General features: G+C 39.1%; 8 protein-coding genes across 8 annotated transcripts; 2 read left to right on the forward strand and 6 right to left on the reverse strand.

The window, feature by feature from the left end:
• Nucleotides 1–1,900: 1,900 nt before the first annotated feature.
• PKNH_0409200 (uncharacterized protein) lies at nucleotides 1,901–3,292 on the reverse strand (the record flags this gene model as incomplete). Its single annotated transcript, XM_002257881.1, has 3 exons — nucleotides 1,901–2,133; nucleotides 2,369–2,569; nucleotides 2,800–3,292. The coding sequence occupies 3 exons, from the start codon at nucleotides 3,290–3,292 to the stop codon at nucleotides 1,901–1,903; spliced, it is 927 nt and encodes a 308-aa protein (XP_002257917.1).
• A 1,131-nt stretch (nucleotides 3,293–4,423) lies between these two features.
• On the forward strand, nucleotides 4,424–5,943 carry PKNH_0409300 (pseudouridine synthase, putative; the record flags this gene model as incomplete). The annotated part of the gene is made up of 3 exons (XM_002257882.2): nucleotides 4,424–4,426; nucleotides 4,657–4,736; nucleotides 4,827–5,943. The coding sequence occupies 3 exons, from the start codon at nucleotides 4,424–4,426 to the stop codon at nucleotides 5,941–5,943; spliced, it is 1,200 nt and encodes a 399-aa protein (XP_002257918.2).
• Nucleotides 5,944–6,176: 233 nt separating this feature from the next.
• PKNH_0409400 (asparagine--tRNA ligase, putative) lies at nucleotides 6,177–7,937 on the reverse strand (the record flags this gene model as incomplete). Its single annotated transcript, XM_002257883.1, has 1 exon — nucleotides 6,177–7,937. One exon carries the CDS (start codon nucleotides 7,935–7,937, stop codon nucleotides 6,177–6,179), a length of 1,761 nt encoding a protein of 586 aa, XP_002257919.1.
• A 1,802-nt stretch (nucleotides 7,938–9,739) lies between these two features.
• Nucleotides 9,740–12,850, reverse strand: PKNH_0409500 (tyrosine kinase-like protein, putative; the record flags this gene model as incomplete). The annotated part of the gene is made up of 1 exon (XM_002257884.1): nucleotides 9,740–12,850. The coding sequence occupies one exon, from the start codon at nucleotides 12,848–12,850 to the stop codon at nucleotides 9,740–9,742; it is 3,111 nt and encodes a 1,036-aa protein (XP_002257920.1).
• Nucleotides 12,851–14,492: 1,642 nt separating this feature from the next.
• On the reverse strand, nucleotides 14,493–15,116 carry PKNH_0409600 (UDP-N-acetylglucosamine transferase subunit ALG14, putative; the record flags this gene model as incomplete). The annotated part of the gene is made up of 1 exon (XM_002257885.1): nucleotides 14,493–15,116. One exon carries the CDS (start codon nucleotides 15,114–15,116, stop codon nucleotides 14,493–14,495), a length of 624 nt encoding a protein of 207 aa, XP_002257921.1.
• A 40-nt stretch (nucleotides 15,117–15,156) lies between these two features.
• Nucleotides 15,157–17,397, reverse strand: PKNH_0409700 (WD repeat-containing protein, putative; the record flags this gene model as incomplete). Its single annotated transcript, XM_039113861.1, has 7 exons — nucleotides 15,157–15,198; nucleotides 15,478–15,564; nucleotides 15,715–15,791; nucleotides 15,913–15,985; nucleotides 16,099–16,306; nucleotides 16,432–16,846; nucleotides 17,100–17,397. 7 exons carry the CDS (start codon nucleotides 17,395–17,397, stop codon nucleotides 15,157–15,159), a joined length of 1,200 nt encoding a protein of 399 aa, XP_038969473.1.
• A 1,210-nt stretch (nucleotides 17,398–18,607) lies between these two features.
• On the reverse strand, nucleotides 18,608–22,432 carry PKNH_0409800 (GAF domain-related protein, putative; the record flags this gene model as incomplete). Its single annotated transcript, XM_002257886.1, has 1 exon — nucleotides 18,608–22,432. The coding sequence occupies one exon, from the start codon at nucleotides 22,430–22,432 to the stop codon at nucleotides 18,608–18,610; it is 3,825 nt and encodes a 1,274-aa protein (XP_002257922.1).
• A 1,843-nt stretch (nucleotides 22,433–24,275) lies between these two features.
• Nucleotides 24,276–27,132, forward strand: PKNH_0409900 (beta-ketoacyl-acyl carrier protein synthase III precursor, putative; the record flags this gene model as incomplete). The annotated part of the gene is made up of 8 exons (XM_002257887.1): nucleotides 24,276–24,438; nucleotides 24,731–24,822; nucleotides 24,994–25,125; nucleotides 25,655–25,790; nucleotides 25,914–26,027; nucleotides 26,285–26,619; nucleotides 26,733–26,801; nucleotides 27,040–27,132. The coding sequence occupies 8 exons, from the start codon at nucleotides 24,276–24,278 to the stop codon at nucleotides 27,130–27,132; spliced, it is 1,134 nt and encodes a 377-aa protein (XP_002257923.1).
• Between the last annotated feature and the right edge of the window lie 257 nt (nucleotides 27,133–27,389).

Genomic DNA, 27,389 nt, shown 5'->3' on the forward strand with positions numbered 1-27,389 from the left:
GAAAAATGGAAAAAAAAAGAGAGAGAACTAAGCTATATGTGCAGGTGTAAAAACCTCACTGAGAAGGAACGAAGATGGAGAGAAAAATCACTTCAACTGGAAATGCATTAACAAAACGTGCTCGTGTAAAAGTACACAAATATACACAGGTACTCAGCTATGTGGTAAGCGAGGAGATTATCGCGGGAAAAATGGAAAAATGGAAAAATGGAAAAAAGGAAAAAGGGAAAAAGGGAAAGAGGGAAATGATGTTAAATTGGCGCCAAAATGGGGGCGACGGTAGTGTAAACATGAAAAAAAAAAAAAAGAAAAAAAAAAAAAAAGAAAGAAGGAAAGAAAAAATGAATGAAAGCATGAAAGGAAAAATGAAAAGGAAAATGAAAATGAAAATAAGAGAATAAGAAAATGCGGAATAAACAATTAATGACTAATAGCGGAGCGACTAAGGAGGGAAAGGAAAAGAAAACAAGTGCCTTACACTTGGAGGGATTCTTTAGTCTCACGCTTTGGAAGGCATTGCCCTGGTGGAATTTTCTCCTAAATAGAGGGCGCCAAACGGAGGGTGTCAAGCGGAGGGCGAAAAACAGAGGGGGGTTGTGTTCACGTTCTCATGTATAGTTTCACATGTAGCTATTTTTGGTGCATACGCTTTTGGGACCATGTGTGCGAGTTGGCACGGGAGTGACAAGCGACATGTACTGGACGTGTAAGAATATTGACCCCACGCGCGAGTATTTTAAAAAAGTGGAGAAAACTTCACACTGAACATGCCAAGGGTGTCCTTCCCCTTAACATTGTTGTATGGATTTATTTACACAAGGCTCAAAAAAAAAAAAAAAAAAAAAAAAAAAAAAGAGTACCATAAATAATATGCCCATCTTGTTGCGCACAAATACCAGGTACTACATTAAGTATATGCGTTACATCCTGTAGTGTAAGAGGGCGCTCTCTTCATCAAGCAATACCACGATTTACCTCATCCGTGGCCATTCGTAGCGATTTCCTTGGCATGACAGAGTGTCATGTAGTACTATGTCTCAGTGTGCATGCAACGGATCCATACCCCGTCGTACTATCCACACACCATCAAAAAAAACACATGCATTATGCTTCACCCTCCAAGGGGCAGTGTGTTTGAGTCATTCCTCGCTCACTTGTATTTCTAGTGCACAGGGTGCGCGGAAGGCAACAACTGTTTTTCCTCTTTTCATGCGGAAACACATGAGGCAAAGAAATGAAACACAGAAATGAACAAATGCGCAAGTTGGAAAAAAAAAAAAAAAAAAAAAAAAATACAGCGTAGCCTTGGAGGTGCTTCTGCAACACTCCTCCTCACACCTTCCCATTCTGATTCCCCCAAAGCTCTAAAGGGGTACTTCAAAAAAAAAAAAAAAAAAAAAAAAAAAACAGAAAAGATGATAAGAGACCCCACCATGCGAGAGACCCTATGAAACGTCTACACAGACGAGGAGGCACCAAAATGGTGAAAAATGTTGAAGCAACGTGAAAGAAGGGTGTAGATCTACAAAAAAAAAAAAAAAAAAAAAAAAAAAGAAAAAAAAAGAATGCCATCTCCTGTGGACATTCGAAAAATAAAAGGCAAATATCAACCCAACGAAAAAACGAAAAGAGAAAAAGAGTTTTCCCCATGGAAACCGTGATACAAAAAAAAAGAAGAAAATATGGAGGCGTAAATTTTAATATGCAGTTGTGTAGCTATTTTACGTTACACGCTACAATTTGTGTTGTTTCGATATTCACGTAAAGAGTAAATTAAGTGTGTCTCTTCTGCTTCGTTGCTACTTTATTCACAGCTGAGTTGAATATCTGGATCCTCTTTTTGATTCCCCTCCGTTGGGTTCGTCGTCCTCACTTCCGATTCGCCTGACCCGTCTACTCTTCACCGAACTTTCTGCTTTCCTGCGTACTGGCTGGAATAAGTGTAGAGGAAAGACCCCAGGGTCGTGAACAAGATGCCCATCAACGTGTACATGTTTAATTGCTCCGCATGGTAAAATTTACTTATGAATGTCTGCATGGTCGACTTGACATTCCCAAACATGTTGAAGACGACGTTGTCCGTGTAGTGAATGCACATGAAGGAGGAAAATGTGACGAAGATGGACGAAATACCTGCGGGAGGATCAATAGCATGTATGCATGTATGCATGTGTGCATGTGTGTGTGTGTTGGCCAATTGAGAAATGGGATATATGCATAGGGCACAGTTTAAAAAGGAGTAAACAAAACTGGGCCAATCGTTTTTTTTTTTTTTTCTTTTCTTTTTTTTTATAGTGACTCCCTTGGGAAAACCCCCATTGGTGGGTCCCATGGAGTCTGTTCTTATCCTCTTCTTATGTTTGCTCACACGACAAGGCCAGATTAAAGCAAACGCGATGGTTCCAGCGGAAAATGGAGAAAAACTCTCCTCTTATAGACAGGTAAATAAATAGGATGATAGAAGAGTACAATATATTATAATAAAGCATGACAGTTTTGTTCTGATAAATCATTAACTTCTTCTTCAGGAGGTTTAGATGGATGGCTTGAACGATGGAGACGGTGGTGCCTGTTGAAGAGGGGGCGGAAGAGGTGTGACGGTTAAGAGGTGTGACAGTTGAGAGGTGTGACGGTTAAGAGGTGTGACGGTTAAGAGGTGTAACGGCTACGCGATGTCGACACGATTGAGCGATGTAGACAGAATGTCGGTACGCTCAGTAGGGCGTGAATAACTTGGCAAATTGCCCCGCAGAGCTGGTTTAAAATCCTCATACACTCTTGAATCCCTCTCAAACGAACCATACAAAACCGACTTGAAGTTGGTACTGATGGCGTCCACTGAAAAGACGAAGAATCCAACTGAAACTAACATGCACGCAAATGTCATCATGAAGGTAAAGTTTATTTGCTTAAAAAAAAAATACGAAAACAGAAAGTTAAAAGGCAGTGTCATGGATCTAGCTAGCTGATATGAAGATATATTCGTGTACTTCAAACATGTATTCCCAAATATTAGGGTAAAATTGAAGGAGATAATTATCATCCACATGTGTTTGAATCCTTCATAGAGGGATCCCATGTTCTGCTTCTGAACTCCATCCTTGTCCTGGGTCCCCATAAAGTAAGTCTTAAATATATGTAGGGGCAGGAGACATGAAAGGTGTTGGATAAATATGAGGAGCACCGTGTCCACGGTCCCGTCCATCAGCACGTACTTATTCACGAAGACAGATGTCACAGAAGACAACAGGTAGATGCCTATGGACGACACCACGGCGACATTGCGCTTCATCGTTCTGGATTTCAGTCGGGGGGGGTCAACAAAAAGGGGGAACCAAAAAATGGAGCGAGTTCCGCGCCAAGTGTATATGCAAAGGGAAAGACACACAAGGGAGAAATGTACGCCCCTCCCCTCCAAAAAAAAAAAAAAAAAAAAAAAAAAAAAAAAAAGTACACAGAGTGCAGGCGGGGTAAACTAACACTGGGGATGATTCTACTATGTGCACTTGATTCCCTTCATCCCTTGCGTCATTTTTAAGCCTATGCAGAGAAGTGGCTGTTGCTTGGGAGCAAATCCAGCGCCTTCCGCAAGTAGGTGTAGTGGTGCCCTTGATAGGGTTTGTCTGTACTGCCAATAGAGTTTATCTCCTTCCCCTTGGCCGCACAGCGTGGCAGCAATTGATCTATTAAACCGTAAAAAGAACCGAAGGGTGAAAGTCTTTGCAGATAAGTCAACACCTCCTCGAACGAACCTTTCACGAAGCGGCATTATATGTATTCAAACGCGTATGATACACTTGCACAAGCAGTAATAATGCAAAACTTTCTTTTTTTTCTTCTTTTTTTTTTTTTTTTTTTTCCCTTATGTGTGTGTTAATTTATTTATCTTTGTTGTCATACGGAATTAGAGCATGCAGGGGGGGAATATTCGCAGCGATTTTTTTTTTTTTTTTTTTTTTTTTTATCTGAACAGGTCATAAAAAAAGCGCGATAAATTAGGCACATGTGAGGAAATGTAGCCAAATATAGCTGTTTTTTTTTTTTTTTTTTTTTTTTCTGAACGGGTCATATTTTTTTGTTTTTTGTTTTTTTTCCAAACCGTTGGCATACCATGGCCATTGGAACCTTTGCATTTTCGTGTTGTAGGGGCTTTATCCATTTTACACTTTTTGCTTATTTTACCCTATTTACTTATTTATTTATTTATTTTTATTTTTTTTTTTTCACCATCCAAGTGATTCTTCCCGCGTGGTGAGTCACCAGTCGCACAGTTTGTCAATCTGCACAAACGACAAACAGGTATGCTTATCTACAACCATTTGGAAACGCTAGAAAAAGGATGATGACGTAGGCACACTTCCCTGTGGTAGCAGAATATGGCTCCTCATGCCATTATTAGAACAATCATGTCTGAAGGAAAAATATGGTAAGAAAAAAAAAAAAAAAAAAAAAAAAAGGACAATCATTATTTTCTCTCCTTTAGCGTACGTTACATTTGAAGGAAGTGTAAAAATGCCACTACATCGTCCGGATGAAACAGACAGAAAAAGTGCTCATGTGTGAGCCTTTTTTTTTTTTTTTTCACATTTGTGTGGCGCTAATTTTGTTGCCATTCGTTGGGGAACCCATTCCCCGTGACCCTCCTCTCTGGTACAGATTAACGGTAGAATTGGAATGCTTTTCCTCAAGAGGAGGTTTTCGCAAGCGAGCAAGTCTACCTTGGACTTGAAGAAGTCGTAAGAACTGCACCCTCTGTAAACATACCACAACGAACTACATACCGCGTTCTACCACATACCGTGCTCTACCACCTTACCACCACGCAGAGTGCTCTACCAGGATGATGACTACCTCGTGGTGAACAAGGCATACGGAGTGTCCACCTTCGGACGAGCCCCCCAAAAGGAGAGTATAATCAAAAGCCTAGAGGAGCTAAACCTAGAGGGGCACGAAAGCGCAAACGTTCTGTACAAGCTACACAACCATGTCGGGGGGTGTCTACTGATTTGTAAAAATAAATTCATAAAAAATCACACCTATGGAAATACATTCCTAGCGTTAGTCTATGGTCAGGTGGAAAACGCACAAAATGTAAAAGTTAAGTTAGGGCTAAAATATTTGCCGAATTCAGGTATTATGATACCCTCAAATGATCAGAACCATTTGAGAGACTTGAAGTCGATTAAGTATGATGTGATCAGTAACACCATTTCGTATGAAACCCATAAGTTTAGTCTGTTGAAAATTCATACAGCGGCAAAGGACGCAAAGTTCATAAAGCCACTGGTATTTTATTCTTTGTACACATGCATTGTGGGCGATAATGAGTACGTTGGAGGTTGGAGAAAGTTGATAAAAAATGGGTTCTTCGCTTACCGTGATGTGGGTGGTCAGGTAGAGAGAGCCAACCGGTTGTTATTGAAGAAGCTACCCCATATGGGAAAAAACAACGAACTGATGCTTCACCTGCATTGCTTGACTGTAACCTTCCAATCCGCATGCAGTCGAGTCGTATCCGTGTCATCTCCACTGCCCCGACATATGCGAGAGACGCTGAACTTCTTAGGTGCACCCTCACTAAGTCAGACCATAGAGATGCAGGTGAACGCCGCAAATGAATACTCCCAAAGGGTAGGTAAAAAACTCAGTTCCGATACGCACACACAGGGAATGAACGTTCCGGATGACAGCCTCTCACAAAATGCAAAACATTTTAACAACGACCAAGATGAAGGCGCTCTGTTCTACGATGTGATGCAGGATGAAGGAAGAATGGAACGAGAAAATGAAGAACTATTAAGTGCCATATATAAGCAAAAAGAGGGTAACGCCGGAGGGGAGGGGAAGAAGGGGAAGTCCAGATACAGGCGGGGCGTGTTAGCCAAGGACATGCACAAGTTGACTCCCTCCGACGCCCCTATCTTTTTCTCAGACACGCAGTGAAGGGGCGGGGGGAAAGAGCAATTATCCGTGGGGGCAGTTTAAAGGCACTTGCCTTCGTTAGCGCGTATCCCGGTTGATCGTTTGCTCGGTTGATCGGTTGATCGGTTGATCGGTTGATCGGTTGATCGTTTGCTCGGTTGATCGTTTGCTCGGTTGATCGATTGGTCGTTTGCTCGTTTTCTCGGTTGATCGATTGGTCGTTTGCTCGTTTGCTCGGTTGATCGGTTACCCGCTCAGAACTCCGCGTGGCCAGGATACCGCGGAAAGGGAATGGTGTCCTTAATGTTGTCTACCCCCGTGACGAGCATAATGAGCCGCTCGAACCCCAAGCCGAATCCCGCGTGTGGGTGCGAACCGAATTTACGCAGTTGTCGGTACCACCAGTAGCTTTCCATATTTAGCTTCTTCTCAAGAATCATCTTATCTAATCGTTCTAAGTTGTCTTCTCTTTGGGAACCACCAATAACTTCTCCAATTTTAGGGACCAGTACATCCATGGCGGCAACTGTTTTCTGGTCTTCATTTAACTTCATATAAAAAGCTTTTAAATCTTTGGGGTAGTTATACACAATGACTGGTTTTTTAAAAATTTGTTCCGCTACGAATCTTTCATGCTCAGACTGTAAATCCATTCCCCACTTGACGGGTACTTCGAACTTTTCTGAATATGGCAACAGAAGGTCAATCACATTGGTATATGTTATCTTAGCAAATTTTTCATCCAATACATTTTTGAGTCTACTGATTAGGCCGTTTTCGACATTTTTTTCAAAATAATATATATCATCGAAGTGGTTGCTGAGCACATAACCGATGCAGTACTTAATGTATGATTCGGCTAACTCCATGTTGTCGTATAGATCTGCGAAAGCTATCTCTGGTTCTATCATCCAGAATTCCGCGAGATGTCTAGAAGTGTGTGAATTCTCAGCTCGAAACGTTGGTCCGAATGTATACACATCGCCCATGGAAGAGCATAGATTCTCCAGGGATAACTGACCACTCACCGTCAGGAATGCCTGCTTGCTGAAGAAATCCTTCTTGTAATCGATCAGGTATTGTGTGGGCTGAGCACTACTCTCATGTGCATTACCGCTCCGACTTTCATCTCCCCCTACATCTGCGGCATGAGTGGCTTGAATGTCTTCTCTCTTCTTTCCCTCCTTGGCCAGCTTCTTGACACGTGGAATAGCACTATAATCAGCATCCTCCCCCAAGAGCGTTGTGACAGTGAACATTTCTCCACCTCCCTCACAATCAGATGTTGTAATCAAGGGTGTGTGAATGTACAGAAAACCCCTGCTCTGGAAGAACAAGTGTGTAGCAATGGCAAGAGCATTTCTAATTCTAATAACTGAGCTAATGAAGTAACTTCGTGGTCGCAAGTGGGCTACTTCCCGTAAAAACTCTCTCCCATGGTTCTTCTTCGAAAGTGGATACTTCTGTGGATCTAAATTTTCTCCGTATATTTCAAAATTGTGAATGGAATTATCCTTCAATGACAATTCCACATTTTCTTTTATGAGTCCCTTTTCCCCCTCATTTTGGACAGGAGATACTATTAACTTTCCAGTGAATCGAAAACAACACCCAACACCACACTTTAGTAGTTTCTCATAATTCTGTATAGATTGATCGACAATTATTTGCAAATTTAAATGACAAGAACCATCATTTAGGTTCACAAAACAGAACCTACCTCCTCCCTGTTTCCTCACAGCTTTGCTCCAACCACACACGGTGATTATCTGGTCTATATATTTATTTTTTCTCGAGGTATCATTAAATTCACCTTCACTTTTCGGGACATTTAACACGTTACAGATTCGTATTCTACTTCTACAACCCGTATCCGTCACCTCAAGGAGGTTGCTCTTCGGACTCAGTAATCCCTTCGACTGTGGTTTTAACTTTTTCATCTTTATCTCCTCTTCATTCGCTTCTTGAAGGGCCTTGGCCTTTTGTATAACTCCGTCATCTAGTTGAATGTCCATTTTTTTTTTTTTTTTTTTTTTTTTTTTTTTTCGAAAGAGGGGGGGGGGGGGGGGGGGGGGGTCTCTGTTCTGATGGGAAAAGGACAACTTTAGCTAAGGCCAATTGATCAAGTTGACTAAATGGAATAAAAAGGTGTGGGGTTCCTATCCGACGGGGAGAACAGTCAGGATAATACCTTAGCTTTCTCTTTATTATTCCTTTGGAGGTAGGCTTGCGTGAATTTCCTTTACGCTTCGGGGATCCACTTCCCCTATTGCGCACACGTCAGGCACACGAGTTGTGTATCACTTGGAGTTCTTTTCCGCAATGGAGCAGTGCACCTACAGGCCGATCAACTGCGCTGCACGATGACGAACTTTTCCTTCCGCATGCCTTCAAACCTATCGCCACGCCTATCTTCACGTAGAGAGGGCTACAACAGAAATGGAGCCGCCTTTCAAAACTTGCTAACTTGCTCTTCTTGTTCTTATTTGTTACTTATTCTTCCGTAAGGAGAGGAACTAGCATAAAGGCAAAAAAAAAAAAAAAAAAAGAGAAAACCTTTTAAGCATCACTCAACTGATGGAAAAAAAAAAATAAAAAAAAAAAAATTGCACAAATATATATAATATTCTTTTAAAACAATTTTGTGCTCGTAAAAGGTTCGCTCCTCCTGGTTCAACATGCGTAATTTTCTTCCCATGGTGGTATTCACTTCCGCGTGGGAAGAAAAGTTTATTGGAGGCGGGGTGTATTCAAATGGAACCCTGCTGGAAGGAGTTTTTTTTTTTTTTTTTTTTTTTTTTTTTTTAATCTGCCATTTTATTCATCCTACCTTTTCATTTCTCTTAAAAAAAAGAGGTGCACTCTGTCGATCGTTCATTTATCTGAATTTCTTTTCCCTGACTCTCCTCGAAGAATCCCCAACTTTTTACCTCTTTTCCAACACACCTGTCCCCCTTTATTTATTTCGCTCTGCTCCTGCATATGCTTGCTACACGTTTATGCATTCATATATGCCATATGGTATGTGCTTATTTTCCACCTTTCCAGTGTAATGTTCGTTACGAGGTTGGCGTTCCGACGAGGACACACAACTTCTGTGGGTAAGGGTGAACCCCATTAACCAACACACCATACAACAACGACAGCCCAAAGCGCCTCACACTTTATCGCAGAGAAGTTATCCTTCGCAGATTGCATCGTTCATGCCGCGCCACAACATAACCACGTATGATCATCACCTGCATGTTCATCTTTGGGCTAGAAATTGTAACAAGTGGGAGCAGTCTTTCGATTTACTTAACATCTTTGAAGATCCATTGGGGGCATCCACCTGGGCCCTTCTTCCCATTCGTTCTTTCGAATGGTTTGTACACCCGCGCATGAAAAGGAACAACGTGGGGATTAAAAAAAAAAAAAAAAAAAAAAATTCGGCATTATATAGGATACTTAAAAAAGGACGAAAACAAAAAGGGGACACTTAAAAATGTGCTATAACACGATGGCGAAGACACGGGGCCGAACAAACACTTGCGCGACACAGACGAGGAACGAACTGATCAAACGAACTGATCAAACGAACTGATCAAACGAACTGATCAAACGAACTGATCAAACGAACTGATCAAACGAACTGATCAAACGAACTGATCAAACGAACTGATCAAACGAACTGATCAAACGAACTGATCAAACGAACTGATCAAACGAACTGATCAAACGAACTGATCAAACGAACTGATCAAACGAACTGATCAAACGAACTGATCAAACGAACTGATCAAACGAACTGATCAAACGAACTGATCAAACGAACTGATCAAACGCACTGTACCAAAGTGTCGCTCTCCACCACGCACGTCTCGCGCAACATGTCCAAATACTCGGACCAAAAAAAAAAGGACTTACGCTTCTGCCTATTTCTATGCAGGCACCTCTTCAGAATATACCTGACGGGGGGTGCAATGGCTCTGCTGATGGCAAGCTTCTTTCCAGCATAGCCAACGCATGCAATAATATCCAAAGGGTGTTTCAGTTCCCGAAAGGGGATTTGCCTATGTACCATTTCCCATAAAATTACTCCAAAGGAGTATACATCTGCCTGTTCAGTGTATCCTTCACCTCTTAAAATTTCTGGAGCTGTCCATTGGTATGTACCAACAATTCCAAGAAACCTCGGCTTCTTAGTAAAGTTATGTACAGATAATCCAAAGTCACAAATTTTAATTTCCCCCGACATGGATAACAAAATATTTGATGATTTTAAATCACAATGTAAAATACCCTTGTAGTGCAGAAAGCACATAAAGGCGGCAATTTCTTTTCCCATTTTTATGATGTCTCTTAATTCTATTTTTACCTTATGCTTATGTATTAGGTCAAATATGCTTCCACAGTTTATATATTCTAGAGCAATTCCTTGGGGGTATTTTAGTGCACCTAGGAATAGGGAAACGTTAGGGTGCCTTAAGGTCGACAAAATATCCATTTCGGAGAAAAACTCATAACTATACTTTTTATTATTACATATTTTTAATGCTATATTGTTAACTGAATATTTCATGCAAAAATAGTCATCATTGTATGTTAATAATTTATCTCCATATATACATCTGTACACATTGCTATAACCTCCCCTGCCTATTAAATTTAGGTAGTGTAATTTATTCTTCTTAAGAAGGAATGCGTCCTCTTGGATGACATTGCCATTTACTCTTCTGCTCCTCTTTCTGTACTTATACTTTTCCCTCAGTCGTAGAAGAATCTGCACACACAGTATTACGTACTTCTTTACTACCTTGTCGTGTAGACCCATACATTTTAATAATTTCTCTTCCATATATTTTAGGCAATAACCGTCCATCTCATTTCGTATAAAAATTTCTATCGCCTTTTTTGGAACTCCAACAAAAAAAAAAAAAAAATTTAATTCAAATACATCCCAGTATACACAGTTCTGTGCACATGACAGACATCTTTTTTTCTTCTTCTTCCTTAACCATCTTGGAAGAAGATTTTCTATTTCTTTCCTCAGCTCATCATCATCACTCCTTTGCTTCAAAAATGGGTTACTATTACCGTTATCCCCTTTGTGGTTAACCTTCTTCCTGTCATGTGCAGCTGTCTCCATATCTTCATTCCCTTTCACGGGATGCCTACTATCGGGCCCACTGATCACGCCGCTTATTACACTTTTCAGAGTGTTCTTACAACCGTCATTATTCACCTCCACCAGATTGATCTTTTCCCTCCTCCCCAACTTTCCACCACTTTTTCTATTGATTCTATTACTACCTCCGCTTGTGCTGCTCTCCCCCCCGAGGATTTCCCCCATCATCTCACGTCTCACCTGGGTAACGGTAACACGGGGTACACCCGAGCAGTTCCCATCGGCGCGCTCTTCCTCTGAGTCCTTGCTTTCCATGTTGCTCACCACGGTGGGAGTTTCTATACTCTGCTCACTGAACTGGTCGTTAGCGAATTTTCCTTCAGCCGCAATGCCACCGGCGTTTTCCTTCTGGAGGATTTGCTGCCCCATTCCCATCACATATACCTTATTTCCTTCCTCCTTCTCTACCATCACGCAAATGCCATCCTCGGCAGTGGACAAGTCCCTTAAATTATCACCCTGTGTGCTCCTCAAATTTGCGTTGCTGCACATGGCACAATCCTCATTTGGTAGAAGTTCCTCCCTCTTTTCAAGCCAATCCGTTTCTTGAATAACTCCTCGGCCACTGACATACGCCATGTTATTGCTGCATCCACTTCCATCACGAGGTACACTTCCCTCACATATTTCCAACCTACCTTTCTCTGTATCACGCGTGGTCTCTTCATTGGAGATACCATTTACCCATTTATTTTTTCCAAGAGGTTCCATCAGCATCTTCTCCATTTCCAAATTTCCAAACTTGTTGTGAATTTTTTTAATGGGAAAATTATCTGTTTGTTCCTTTTCGCGTTTGTCACTAGGTGTTTCGTCCATTGAGCCATTCTGTGCAGACGTGACACCTCGTACTTTGCTCTTCCTACCATTAGGGCAAAACTTATTTCTGTCTTTTTTCTCCTGTCCATTTTTTAACGTACTTTTTGGGAATTTCTCCCCTTTGCTCTCCCCCATGTATACTTCCTTTGTATGTGCAGAATGGGAAAAGAGCTCTCGCGAATTTTCCTTCTTTACTTTGTTCACTAACTGTTGGTAAAAGTGGACGTAGCTGAAAATGTTGTACTTGTACTGGTTCTCTATGAAGGAATGCACGCTTCGTTCCCTTCTGTTCTTTCCATTCAATTCGGTATTTCCATTGGTAGGATTTTCTTCTTCAACGACGCCTCCGTCAAGGTAACACCCATTTGTTGCGTTATCATCATATTCACTCTCCTTGGATGCTCCTTCCATTTTGACCCTATCTCTTCTGCGTGGGCGCGCTTTGTGCGCCCCCCCCTTCTTATCCCTTCCTTTCTCCTGAAAAGACGCAGCCAATCTGTACTTGTCATATTGGGGCGGAATATTATTAACCGCAGAAAATAAAATATCTTTATATATTATTTCGTTCCTCAGAAATATACAGCTGTACATAGCATACGTGTTGTAGTCAATTAAAATTCCATTTCCATGTCTTTTCCCTTCTCTGTACCCCCCTATGTAAATATACCTATTATCATGAAGGCAGACATTTCCTTGTGCAAATTCGTCTTCGCTATTTCGGTCATCATTTTTTTTTCTCTGTTTGTAACTATGGCTATGCAAGCAACAGAGAAGCTCCGATCCAACCAAGTGTTTTTCATCATTCTGGAAGAGCCCCTCGTATTTGTTTCCATTGTTGTTGATTGCAATTCCCCATCCGTTTTTTTTTTTATTTTTTATGCCTCCTATGTACACCCCTCTGTTTGTTCTCAAGTAACGATATTCCCATTTTGTTCTTTTTCCCATGTCATTTTTCGTGAAATTTTTGGCAACTTTCCCCTTTTTTTTTTTCCACAACACATTTTACTTGTTATTGTTACGTCCTCTGTGAGCATACGCAAGAGGGTCTTCGCACAAGCGGAAATTCCGTCACACCACCTGCCTACCTGAGTACGTAAATGTGTGTATACATACGCAGGTATATCTGTGCATATGAACACCCTCCCCCTGGGCGCTTGCAATATAGCCGAAGTTCGTCCCCAGTGTGTACGTGCGGATGCTAATGCAGTTACAAATGATGCCTATTTTTGTGCAAAGATCTATCTGCTTAAAACGCGCTCAGTTGTTCGGCTGTTTAGGCTGTCCCGAAGGTGCGAACGATTATATCCTCCGTTTGCCCTATTCTGAACTACGTTGTTCCTTTATTCCTCGCAAAAGCCGATATCCTTCAAATGTAAAAAAGGTAGGAACTTTTGCAAAGTTGCGATTGTTTGCTCTCATAGAAAGCTAAAAAATGTTATGAACAAAGCTAAAATTGTCATACTTTTTTACCTGAACAGTAAGGGAGAAAAAAAAAAAAAAAAAAAAAAAAAAAAAAAAAAAAAGCTAGTTAAAACGTTTTAATCGCAGAACATGATGAGAACATTTTGAATAAGTTATCTCACCCAACAGCGGTACTACTACAAACGTCACATTTAAAAAGAAAAAAATGTGTACTTATAGGGAGCAAATGCTAAAATATATTCGTCATGATTTAAAGAAAAATGCATTTTACACCATCTGTGATGTAACGCTTAAGGAATCATTTATACATGGTACAAGTCACGTCAAGAAAAAAGAAGAAAAAAAAAAAAAAACGAACAGCATGATCTACCTATGCAAGGGTAATGAACATTTGCTAGGCTAATCATTTTAATGGCAACCCTTTTCTTTTCTTTTTTTTTTTCCCTCCCCCTTTTTTTAATGCATCATAATTTGCGAAAAGGGTAGCACGGACGCAATAAAATGGGCAAATCTAAATGTGCGATTCTTCAAACAATTTTGCGAATATGTTGTTGTTTTGCATATACAGGAGGATATTTCGTGGAAGAAACTGAAACTCGGGCATGTGTACATATGCATGACCTCCACCACATTTAAAAACACCAATCATAGGAATAAATTTAATTTTATGTTGGAAAAAGCACATACACACAGACACACTGTGCCCTCCTTTCTGTACGTATCAAAATGGTTGTACAGTCACACGTGTGCGTCTCACCCACATTATTTTTTCCAACCCCCCTGGTGAGCGTTTCCACTTGATATTAAGCTGGATAAGATCCCTTTCATGCAAGAAGTTACTTTCCTTTTTTTTTTGTACTACAAATTTGCTAACACTTAAAAAAAAAATAGAACACAAAAGGTTTTGTTTCGTTTTTACGAATTCCTCAAAAAGTGCATGAAATATTTTAATTAATAAAAAAAAAAAAAAAAGAAAAAAAAAAAAAGAAGAAGAATTCCATCACACAGTTGTACTGGCTATGAACCACAAAAATATGCAATATGTATTCCCACACGTGATGGCAGTGGTGACACTGGTGAGAAACGCAAATATAAACACACGATATAAAAGTGTGAATAAAGACTCGCCAGGTAGTCAGACCAACTTGGCCAGAGAAAAACTGCATCAGAACAAGTAGCCATAATACTTGGCCTTTCTGTACCTTTTCTGCAAATGTTCAGAAAAAACAACAAATAAATCAGAAAAATTATACAAGATTTTTGCAGTCAGGGAGAGGGAATATATTCTACAAACACTTTCCAAATAAACAATTTTTATTTTTTTTAAAAAAATATATTTTCTGAATAAGAGGGAAAATGCAACAGGCAGACATGTTCCTGGGCCATTCATCATCAACACTTTCATGTTGTTCATTTTGTGTGTTAAAAATAAACAATAAATGAATGCAAAAACTAGTTTTATTGATGACCGTATGTACGACTCACCAACATTTCGGCATCTTGGGATTGCAAAGAAATCCTTTTTGTATTCCTTTAAAGCATTTTCTGCCTTTTCCCTACTTAATGGATCATTATTTGCGTAAAAAAAGTGAAAACTTATGTTGCCATCTTTGATGAGCTTCAATATCTGTAACATCTCGAATGTGTGACCTCCCGAGCCCAGGACCACTCCAATTTCGACAGGACCATTTTGTCTTTCGCTTGTATTATAGCTCAGTTTATTTTTCAAAAAGGTAAAAATGAACCACACAAGAAAAAATGCGTTTAAACAGGCTACAGCGAGCAACATGTTTTTTCTTTTTTTTCTTTCCTCCTTTGCGTTATGTGCGTTATTTTTTGGAGGTATCCCATAGCTTTACAGTGCCATCATTCTGGTGGAGACGGGTTAAAAAAAAAAAAAAAAAAAAAAAAACAGGCAGGCAGGCAGTGAGTGAGTGGTAAATATGGATATGTACAATGCCCCCCACATAGGCAAAAAGGGTACTACTCGTGTTTTACTTAAGTCGTAGAATATTATCCTTTCCTTTGCGGTTGCGCATAGGAAGGCATACGTGTAGTGTGCACGTATACACGAATATGCAGACATGAGCATATGCGTTTGTTGACACTCCTCCTCCTTCCTTCGCGTCGTGCTCGAGCTCTCAACTTACCGCCCATGTAACAAAACGGGATGTGCCTGGCATGGGGAGGACTCCAAAAATCTCATCCTGATGGGCATCCATTATTTTGTTTACAAGCTAATAATCAGAAGGGTGTGATATGTATGAGTAGCAGTTTTTGTGGTAATTATTTTTTTATGCCCCATGGCATTTGCACTTTTTTTAAATGGCGCACTGCACTTTCTGAGTATGTTCGTTCCCATAAGAGCTAACGCGAACAACGCGTACCTGTAAATCGTCCTGCTTCAGAATTAACACATTGCACCCAGAAGTTGTGATGATGTGATTCGAATCACCCGACAGGCCTAGCGCAAAGAAAAAACAAATGGATAAATAAATATTTTATGTGAAAAAAAAAAAAAAAAAAAAAAAAAAAAGTGGTATAACTGTAAAGCGCGAGCAACATATACGTGGTCGTGGCCTTACACATTCTGGAGAAATCTCCTAAGTGATATTCCTTCAAATCCTTTTTGTACAAAATTTTGGACTCCTCTTGGAGCTGCAAGAAAGCAGTGGAAAGAATTACTTGGCAGTGACACGCAAACATGTGTACATGTGCAAATAGTTACTTCCGCATATACACATGTACATGTAACAGAAATGCGCTCTTACCTTATAGCGCACGTTCAAATTATACGTAGCGAGAATTCCATTCTTGTCAATTAGGAATGCCTTTTCCTCGTTGTCACTGAAGCAGACACACTTGGTTCCCGAACTGGTTTTTAAATCCATGACTTTGTCTATGCTGTGAAAATAATTTTCCTTTTCTTTTATCTCAAAAATTTTGATATCAGGGGACCAACAGGCGACTGCGAAGAATCTACACGGGGCGGGGGGAGGAGGGGGGGAGATACAGTACGTAGAAATGGTGACACGGAAAAGGCGAGAGAGATAAAATATGTTTCTTCGGATAAGACCCAATTTGGGAATACGCCCGATACTCACCTAGCCATCTTCGAAACAGCATAGTCGTAATTATAAACCTGTTTGATGCTGACGATTTTTAAAAGATCTCCCTTCATGTCCCATATTTTTACCTCCGTCTCATCCAACTCCGATCCGGTAATTATAAAAGAGCTTTTATGAATGTACAGGAATTTCACATCTTTCTTGTGCAATTCTGTTTTCCCTTCCAGTGATGGAGAAATGCTTTTGATACTTTGTTCCACTTTTCCTATTTTAAAAATTCGTAGCGTTGAGTATAATTCGTTCACCCCTGCCAGATATGTTGCCTCTTCGTTTATGGCTATGCAACTGTACACCTCGTCTAGATTTTTGCTTAGGGTTATTTTGTTCGAACCATCTTTGCCAATCTTGTGGAATTGCAAATTACCGTTGTTGCAGCTGATGGCAATTGTTCCTACAGGGGGAGGGGGGAGTGAGGGGAGCAGTAAACCAGGGTGGAAATTAAGCCGGGTGGAAATTAAGCCGGGTGGAAATTAAGCCGGGTGGAAATTAAGCCGGGTTTAAATATACCCCGGTAGAGCAACGGTGTGGACAGGTCAGACTAACTCTCAGTGATAACGCAAAGCCATAACATATGATAAAAAAAAAAAAAAAAAAAAAAATGGTTCCTCGCTTTCAGTAGATTGCGTTTCTCTTATTCCACCTACCACATTCTCCATTTAGGCATACACTTACGGGGTAGTTATTACCCTTGAGCGAAAAAACAGTTTTATCAAACATCACATGCGGAGTTCTTCTGTCTACACTTCTGTGCGTATTGGCAACACATTTTGTAGTACCATTATCTTTTTTTTTTTTTTTTTTAGGGGCTTCTTTACCTTTGCCCTTAACTTTATCATTGCCCCTTTGGATCGCTTTAGCATTTCCACTTGTACCCTGCAGGGCTCTTAGCAATATTGTAAGCGCGATGAGGAAAATGCTGAAGAGAATTATTATTCCCATCATTTTTAGTGGAGGGGGAACTGCCTTTATAAGAGGGGACCTTGGCGCAGGAGCTCTCGCGCGTTTTCCGTTCGCCAATTCCTTATTACTTTGTTTGCACCTTTTTTTTTTTTACACTATTTTATCACTTTTGAGAAACACAGCTAGTAGCAAATTATTTCCTCTCCTCTTGGATAACAATGAACCGAATCTTCTTCATGAACCCAAGTAGGACGTAAATCAAATTTTTAACAAAAAGGAAAAAAAAAAAAAAAAAAAAAAAAAAAAAAAAAAGTTAATAAGAAAAAGGCTGTGGTATATCCCCCCACCACCCAAAAGGTCACTTTGGTGCGTGCGGAAAATACACGCAACGGCTGCACGGTGTAGAAAAGAGAACGGAACGAGGAAGGCGTTAGAGGAACGTAAAAAATGGAAAAGCGGCAGTCCGTTTTTGCCCAAGTTGCAGCTCGTTAAAATTGCTCTAAGCGTGCACGGAAATTAAAAAAAAAAAACAAAAAAAAAGTGATGCACCCAACGGAATTGCCCAAAGGGAGAAATATACAATGCAGCTTAAACGAAAAAAAAAAAAAAAAAAAAAAAAAAAAAAAATTAGCAAAAAAGCAAACAAACACTACAGAACAAGCCATTCATAAAATAACCAGGCGATATAGAGATATACACAACGGGTGAGGGGAGGGAGTTTCCCCAATTGGGGAAAAAACGCAGAAACGTTAACAATTCCGCGTATGCCTGGGAATATATGTAACTACGTATGACATGCGCGTATTTTGCCATTGAATGTGTGAACTGTACATTTTGGAGAAATTTTTGCAAAACGAAAATGAAATAAAACATGCGTACGTATTATGAACAAATTAATTTAAAAGAAGTATATAGACATACACACAGTTTTTTTTTTTTTTTTTTTTTTTTTTTTTTTTTTTTTTGAGCAGATAAGGTGTGCTCGTTTGGGGGACAGAATAATTACATGTGCCCAAATGTAGGCCCCCCTCCCCGTTGGTAAATTTTACAAAAATGTGCGCATCCGCAACTTTCCGCTTCTACACAAAAAAAAAAAAAAAAAATAATAATAATAATAATAAAAGGACGAATGAACGGCAAATAGGGGTAACACATCCTGTGAAACATGAAGCGATGTTTTCAAATGTGCCTCCCTCTTCATGACACTTTTTTTTTTTTTTAACCCTCGGCAAACTGCACCGCCATATGATGCTTATCTGTCCACCGTGATTATTGCGCTCTTCTTCCCCAAATCCTCATCCAGAATTTTGGGGACCTTCTTGGTGTGAGTATTTTGACCGAAGAAGTTTTCCGCAATGTACATATCCTGGTAATTGTAATAGTTAAAGTTTTTTTTCCTCAGCTTTTTTCTGCAGTAGTAAAAAATTATATACTTGTAAATAATGTCATTCATGGTGCTTTTATTTAAAAGGTACAAATTTTCTCTGAAGAAAAAATCAATTATTTTAATATTGTAACATGTGCTTGGTGCGAGACGACTGACAGTTGTATTTTCGTAAATCTTATGAAGGATATAATTGTTGATGAGCTTAAAATCTACAATGCGTGTATTATGTAAGTCAATTATAAAGTGTAAATTTCGAAAGAATATTTTTTTCAATTCATTTTGGCAATATATGTTAAACCAGAAATGGTCCACTTTGCAAATGTCAAAATGTTTAAGTGTGTAACAAAATTTTCGTAATTTTTTTTTTTTTTTCACAATTATATATTTGTAATGATTACTAAAAATTTTACTTAAATTATACTTGTAGATATTTTTTAAAATTTTGAAATTTTTTATATTCATTTTTTTCTCAGAAACCATGTTAAAAATTTTCGCAAAGTGGATGTGTGAAAAGTACTTTTCTGAGTTGTATGCACTCGAACTATACATTTTTCCCGCTCCTTCTAGAAGTGCTACTTTCTTTAATAAGACCTCCTTGGCGTGAACGTAATTCTGCTTGTGTCTTCTGAAAGATTCTTCCTTGATTCCGCTTGCCACGGAGAGGGACGAGTTCCTACACAATGTTTCGCTCAGAATGGCGCTGTTGTATCCGCGGTGGTAACTTTCAATGGAATCCTTTTGTTCCTTCTTTCGCTCATTTTCAAATGCAGAGTTCGCCGTCACTCCATTGGCGAAGTCCTTCACGTACAAATTTCCGTAATCGCTCGTGTGTTCGATGTCGTAGTAGTATGTGTAATCTGAAGTAACACCACTATTGTAAGAAGACGACCCATCGGTCAGATGGCCACCTGCATCACCCTTACGGTAATGGTTTCCCAGTTCAACATGGGGATACCTAACTTCCGAATTTGATCCACCAACGGTGCCTTCTCCCTCTGCACAAATGCCATCACTCAACATGGTACGTAAGGAAGTTCTACTAAGCTTCTTCCACCTATTTCCCAAATTAATATTTTCCTCAAAATTTTTTTCGTAAAAATTATACTTACCCTTTTGGTAACTTTTAAAAAAAATTTCTACATTGGGGAAAATGGATAGTGTGTCAAAATTGGTGGGTTCCTTTTCTCCTTCCTTGGTGCGATCGATTTCGTCGCTGCGGTGGATGGGTGGATGGGGATAGACGTCACTGTTCCTCTTACGCTCATCGGGGAGTTTGTCACTAGTAATCCTTCCTACAATAGTGGGCGGATGGGACGATACGGGAAGAGACCACCCTGAGTTGAAATCTACGAACGAAGAGGGAATCTTCTTTTTCTCGTGGTCTGTTAACTTCTTGTCTATGTTCAAAATGGTCAGTTTGTGTGTTTCATGTTGGTCGTTCCCCCCCTTAATCATTTCCACCTTGCAATCCACTGGATCTGATTGGTACTCCTTTGAGATATTTTTCCTCGGATTAAGATGATCCTTTCTATGGTTAGAATGATCTTCCACTAAGAAATGGTTAACTGGTTGCTCATTTTTCTTCTCCTCCATTTTTGAAGTGGACAACAGGTTTATTATTTCACGCGATTTCTCGTCCACTTTGTCAGTCTGCTCCTTTTCGATGGACCCCTCACTAGGCTGGGTTGCTTTACAACCCTCTTCCGACCCCTGGTGTGCAGGGTTATCCACCTCCTCTTCATCGTCGTCATCTTCCTCCTCGTCGTACACATCGTCCTGCTCCTCCTCATCCTCCGTCTTCCCCTCATAGTACTCATCAAACTGCTTTATGTTTGCGTTCTCACTTCCTTCATCGAATATTTTATCATCTTCATCTATTTGCGAAATTTGATAGGTTAAATTCTTTTTGGGGGGTCTTTTTCTTTTCCGTTCTTTAAGTGGATGTTGTTTGATTTGCGCTTGATTTCCCTCATGTGTGTGTTCTCTGGTCAGTTCACCTTCGGCTTGATTGTGGTTCAAACTGTTGTTGGGTACAGGTGGATCATTTTCCTCCTCTTCCTCTTCTTCCTCCCCCTCGCGGGATATATTCTTTTCCTTATCGAAGATGATCATTTTTTTATCGCCCTCACTGATATAATTGAATTTTTCCATAAATATGGAAATATGTTTGCTCATCATCTCGGCTAGCTTTTCATCATTCCGAGTGAAGTATCCACCATGGGATCTTAGCTTGTTAAGGAACATAAGAACACCGACAACTTCATTATTTCGATCTAAGATGGGTGCCGCTAAAATGGTTCTGGTTTTGAAATTAAATTTTTCATCATGTGCAGGGTTATACAATTCATTATTTACGACATCTTTGCAGTTAATTATTTCTTTGTTTCGAAGAACCCAGAGGTTGAAACTTTTTTCATTGCTATTGGCTGATATTTTTATGATATTTTTTCTTCCATGTATGGCTTTGCTCCATAATTCATTTTTCGCTTTATCGTAGAGAAACAGTGTGGATGCTTCGCAGTTTAAAATATTGGAACAATCACACATAACCATTTGAAATATAAAATCTAGTTCCTTTTTTTTTTTCAATCTTTCACTCTTTGTTGTGTCTATGAAAATGAGTTGTAACATACCAAGGGCGCAACCTAGTAGAATCCCAAACACAGATCCCACTAAGGTGCAATGTTGATACACTTTATTTTTTACGTCGTATTTGGTTGGTTGGATAACTTTATAAGTTTGTAATAAATAATTTAAGAAGTAACCAAAAAATATTCCAAACGTGTCACTGCAGAGTTGGCCAAAGGAAGCTGCACACAGAGTCGATATTCCGAAGGACACTCCGATAGATGCATCGAAAATATCTCCCAAACGAATCATTATAAACTGATCCATGAACCCGAATCCAATCATGGGAATGGATGAGCAAAATATTATGTTTAACACTTTTTTTAATTCGTTTTTTTTTCTTAGCTTTTCGTTTAGTTCGTCTTTTCCCTCGTCACTCCTACTTTGGGAGCAGTCACTCCTCTGCAAATCACTGTTATGGTCATCTGAAGGTTTTTCTCCCCTTTCGTTCTGCATCGTGTCGCCATTATCATCCACCCCTTTGCAACCCAATTGATTGTCTTTTTCATCACGTAGCTTCTTCTTACACATGGGGGGTTCGGGTTCGCCCTTCCCAAGTGATTCACTATTTTTATGCGAAACCTCACCTGCATCAGCATCCTTTTTTCCTGATTCTCCTCCCTCGCGTTCATCTTTCCTCCCTGTCACGGTTGAATACAAACTCACAGGTGGTTTCTTCCAGAAATCCCTGTTTCTCCCACCGCGGAGTATCGAGGCACCCTTGTCAAAGCGGAAGGTGTAGTGTGTCCCTTGTAACTGCGGGTCTTCACCACTCCGGCTCCCTCCCCTATTATTGTGTGCGCTCCCGGCGCAGACATCCTCTGCTCCATCATCCAAAAGTTGGTTCTTCTCCCGGTGGCGATAATTCCTTTCCTTACTTGCGTGTACTACGACATGCTGATTCTTATCGCCAAGTGCCACCAACTTCTTCTTACCCTCCCGAAGTAAAGTGCTACATCGTGATATTTTAAATGTGGAAACCAAACTTGCGTTAAAATTATTTTTGCTTAATAGACATGATGACTCACACTTCCAAATACTTTTTAGTATCCTTTCATTCATAATTTTCCAATTTCTGGATCTCTTTTGTGTTTCTCTTCAGTTTACTTCCCCTGACGCAGGACAAACGGAAGTAAGACTTCTTATGGAACCACTCGCATTATATAACCTTGTTCCTCGCGCATGTATCTTTGTGCCTACGTTTGCAAAAATTTGTATGTGTAAATTTTTTCTTTTTTTTTTCACTTCTTTCCCTTTCCCCTTTTTGTACATTTACACAAAATGTGATTTGTATATTTCGAGTAACTCATCTTAAAGTGACAATTTATATTCCATTCTTCTGTTTCTTCTGTTTTTTTTTTTTTTTTTTTTTTTTTGGAAAAACTTCACCAGGGGTACTCTTAAAGTAGGCTTCACAATGATACACACATAGGTCATACGATTTGGCGTTTCATAAAGCGGAAGAAAAAAAAAAAAAAAAAAAAAAAAAATACGCAGAATTGAAAAGGGAATTTTTTTTTTATTTTTTAACTTTATCTTTTCTGGCTATTCACAAACATTTCTTTCCTTTTTTTGTGAAAAGAATTTCCTCCTTTTTCCTTCTTACAAAATGTGTTGAATTCTCATGACATGCTTGGCGTTACACATAAAGGGAAAATCCTTTGGGCGTATTACTCCTGCGTAGAACGGATAAAAAATATCTGTTATTCGTACACCAGAGTGTGTATTTTAAGTGACTTTCAGTTATACGTTTATATATGTGTGTTTTTTTTTTTTTTTTTTTTTTTCGTCTCTTTGAAAAATTGGTAAGTATATCCATGCTCAGACAGTACAGTTGTATTTCTGCCTGTCGAACCTGCCATCAGTAGGAACACCTTTCCTTGTCTAAGTTCACTTTTCGTAAAGGGATCTTTCTCGCATTTGCCCCGCATGGAGACCCCAGTTACGGTTAAGTGAAAAAATGTGTTTTTTTTAAAGAAACGGGAAAAGCATTTCCGCAGGGGAATTTCGTTTTTTTTTTTTAACGGTGCAGTTGGTGTACGTGTGTGTGTGTGTGTGTATATATATGTGTGTTCACAACACTGCGATGTTGTGAAAGCGTTGTTCAGGAAAATTGGTTTCCATTAGAACGGTGTGTCATTATGCTCAAGCGCCCTTGTGGAGATGTACTCTTTTAAAAGGACATGCAATTTTTCAAGTAGCCCAAGGTGCCTAACAAGTTTTGAAAATAAAGGAGAGGATACAAATTTAGGAACTCTCAACTTGCATTTGTTCAATTCTACCTAAAGGAGCACATATGACAACAGTGATGTTATTTGAATAGAACCAAATGGGGTAATATAAAAGAGGAAAATAATTTAAGAGGTGATATATTGTTTTCCGGAGGAACAACTCCAAGCAAAGCATTTTTAACCACTTCACTTTTTTTTTTTTTTTTTTTTTCTTCTTTTTACCAATACCTGTGATGTCATAGGGAAATAAAAATAAAAAAAAAAAAAAATCAAATGGAATAAATTACGTTTTTAAACGAATAGGTGGTCAAATATGTATTTCACTGGATGTGTTCGTCGAGAATAAATTTCCAACGTTTTCTGTCAGCAGAAATTGAGGAGGGTGTTATTTTTTTGATCTACCAATTTTTTTTTAAAAAAAAAAAAAAAAAGGGAAATAAAAAAAAAAAAAAAAATACTTTATCAATTATGAAAGAAAATGTTAACTGAAAATTTTCCAACATTTTATTCACCAGATTTTTTTTTTTGTTTCCCTTTTGTCGTTTAAAAAAATATTTTGTGAGTAAAACACATAGTGATACCATTTATTTTTGCATGCCTTGAAGAGAGCGACTGTCAAGTGTATAGCCCTGCATATACTCATATAACGAACGTGACGGCAACGTAGGGACAAAATGGAGGCAAGAAAAATCTTCCTCTACATGGTCATAGTTCTCTTTGCACACTGCATTTCTGTACTGTTAACCCTAGAAATCAATAAGAGTTGTAAATACAACTTTATGAGCAATGCCCCGAATGTGCAACACACAACTAAAGTGCGCGCCACGGGAGGAAGAAGTGAGAGACGAGCGGCGAGTGGCAACTGTTTAAGGGTGCGTCGTGATGGATGCGTGCACATGTGTATATACCGTGTCTGTCGGGGCTTCCCTCCCCCATCTTAAGTCTCTTTCACGTCCAGAACCGGGAAGAACAAACTTAGTCATCGAAGTGACTGGTTGAGCGAAGCACGAATATGAATCTGTTCCCAAATGGGCATGCAAAAAGAATTCACATTTTTTTTATTTTATTATTATAATTTTTTTTTTTTTTTTTTTTTTTTTTATTATTTTTTTTTTTTTTTTCGCACTAGGTGGAGGTAAGATAATAGGACATGGTCATGCTTACCCCTCAAACGAGATTTACAATGATGACTTAAAAAAATATATTGATACCAGCGACGAAGTAATATTTCCGTGTCTGTTTCCTTTTTCTCGTTTATGTATATAGAGATCTGCTTTAAAAATTACGCGCCCCCCTCTTCATGTGTTTCAGCATTTGTTGCTTAAATGACCACCCATTTAGTCTCTATACACGCTCTAACATGCGCGCTCTTACTCATGGGCACCTTCTTAGTGGATTAGAACCCGAACAGGAATTAAAAAAAGAAGGATTCTAAAACGAAATGAAAATATATCAATGCTGCAGATAGAAAGCGCTAATCAGGCTCTTAAGAGCTGCTCGCTGAACCCGTTAAGTGTAGACATGGTAAGGCTATACGTTGGGTGTAATTCTTGTGAACGCGGCGCGCGGGGATATTCTCCACATTATATATGGTATCTTTACAATTGAATATAGTGTAATGTAAGTTAATTTTATTCTGTTCATTTTGTTGTTTTGTTGTTTTGTTGTTTTGTTGTTTTGTTGCTTTCTTTTTCTTTTTCTTTTTTATTTTTTTTACCTTGCAGCCATTTCGTTGTAGATGCATTTAATCTTTCCCTGTATTGAAATGAACGTGATGCATTTAAATGTTGGTGCATGTATTACGTGCTTTAGCCGATAGACACATCCGCACACATTTTTACTTATCCACCTGCACCCGCGCTCCCGTTTGAGTATCGCCGTAATTGTGGATTGAATATGCTCCCCTAAAGGGAGAGCATCGCACGCGACGCCCCACCAATACGTTGCTCGATTTGTTCGAGTTTACACGGCTATCTTTGTTTTTAGCCATAACGCAAATGAAAAGTTCCTCCAAATTAGGAACTTCTAACATGTGCATGTGTACTATTCGCAGATCATCAACGCGTCATCCACACCTCATAATTTGTTCGGTGACGCAAACAACATTAGTAACAAGCTTGGGTGCAAAAATAGCGTTAACATGGACTTAACGGCGGCATGCTCAGGATTCGTTTTCGCCTTTGCTACTGGTTCTTTTTTTATGAGTGAAAAAAGGGAGTGCACTTTTCCACATGATAAGTTTATTTTCTTCGCATTTTTCTTATCGCCACTTGCGTGTGTCCATTATTTCCCCTCCCCCCTTTCCCTTTCAGCATATAACTTTTTATTCAAGTATAGGAACATCCTCGTCGTTGGAAGCGATGCACTAAGCAACTTTGTCGACTGGAGGGACCGCAATACATGTGTTTTATTTGGCGATGCTGCAGGTGACGCATGCATGTGTAAATTCTCCCTATTAGTTTGTCGGCACAAAAGTGGAAAATACCCCCACCCCACTTAAGTTGCATACTGTGCCGGGATAAAGCAGCCATTCGGAGAACAAAAATAAAATGGCTACCTCATTTGCACTTCCCATACCGATAAACATCTTCTCTATTTAACAAATGACCAATTGGAAAAAAAAAAAAAAAAAAAAAAAAAAAAAAAAAAAACGCGAACAATATCCTCCGTCTACCCACTGCAGGAGCCGTCGTGTTACAAAGAACAGAACCAAATGAAGAAAACCACATATATGATTATTCTCTAGGATCGAATAGTGAACTAAATGATTTATTAACAATCAACTTCGAATGCGATAAATACAATTTGGAAAACCCCAATAAAAACAAATATGGAAAATTGAATATGAATGGGAAAGAAGTATTTAAGTACACCATTTGTAACTTACCAAAGATTATCAAAAAAGCTACACAGGAGGCTAACATAAAAATGGAGGATATTGATTACTTTATATTTCATCAGGCTAATATACGAATTATAGAGGCTGTGTCAAAAAGTTTGGACATTCCCCTATCCAAGGTAATGAATGCGTTTTCTTTTCCTTTACAATTCGTTTGCAACCTGGTGACAACCCAAGTCACGCATACGCAAGACAAACCCGCATGGCAACCCCTTTCATTCATTTTAAACAGATCCTGGTTAACCTAGACGAGCACGCGAATACGTCCGCTGCCTCCATCCCCTTGTGCCTATCAGAAAACGTATGAAATAAAATGAAACGAAAAAAAAAAAAAAAAAAAAAAAAAAAACTTATAAATATGAATAATATGTACAAGCAGGGTACATCCTCAACCCGTCGTGTGGTATTATATCAGTCCTGCATGATCAAGCTTAACCAAATAAATAACTGCATTGTTAACAAGTGCGAATGTTTGAATGTTTTAATATTTGTCCTTACTCCAATTCGTTATTACCTCTTTGCCATTTGCCTCTCTACAGATACACAACGGGAAAATCAAAAGGAATGACATTATATGTATGTGTGGCTTCGGAGCAGGCATGTCACACGGATGCGTCATATTTAAGTATTAACAACAAGAAGGGAGCGCAAAAGGTACCCCTTTTTTGAGTTATTATTAAAATCCTCCAAAACTTAAAGCTCTTCGAATGTTATAATTTTTGTACATTGCGTGTGTGAAGATTTATAGAAAAATAAAATAAAAAAATAAAACACGCCTTTTTTGCTATATGCGCAAATGCAGAACTACGTTAACGTCTCATATTTAACGACTTTTTTTTTTTTTTTTTTTTTTTTTTTTTTCTTTCTTTTCTTAAATTATGATGTTTGC

The sequence above is a fragment of the Plasmodium knowlesi genome (genome assembly GCF_000006355.2).
Source record: "Plasmodium knowlesi strain H genome assembly, chromosome: 4".
In the NCBI taxonomy this organism is placed as follows: Eukaryota; Apicomplexa; class Aconoidasida; order Haemosporida; family Plasmodiidae; genus Plasmodium; species Plasmodium knowlesi.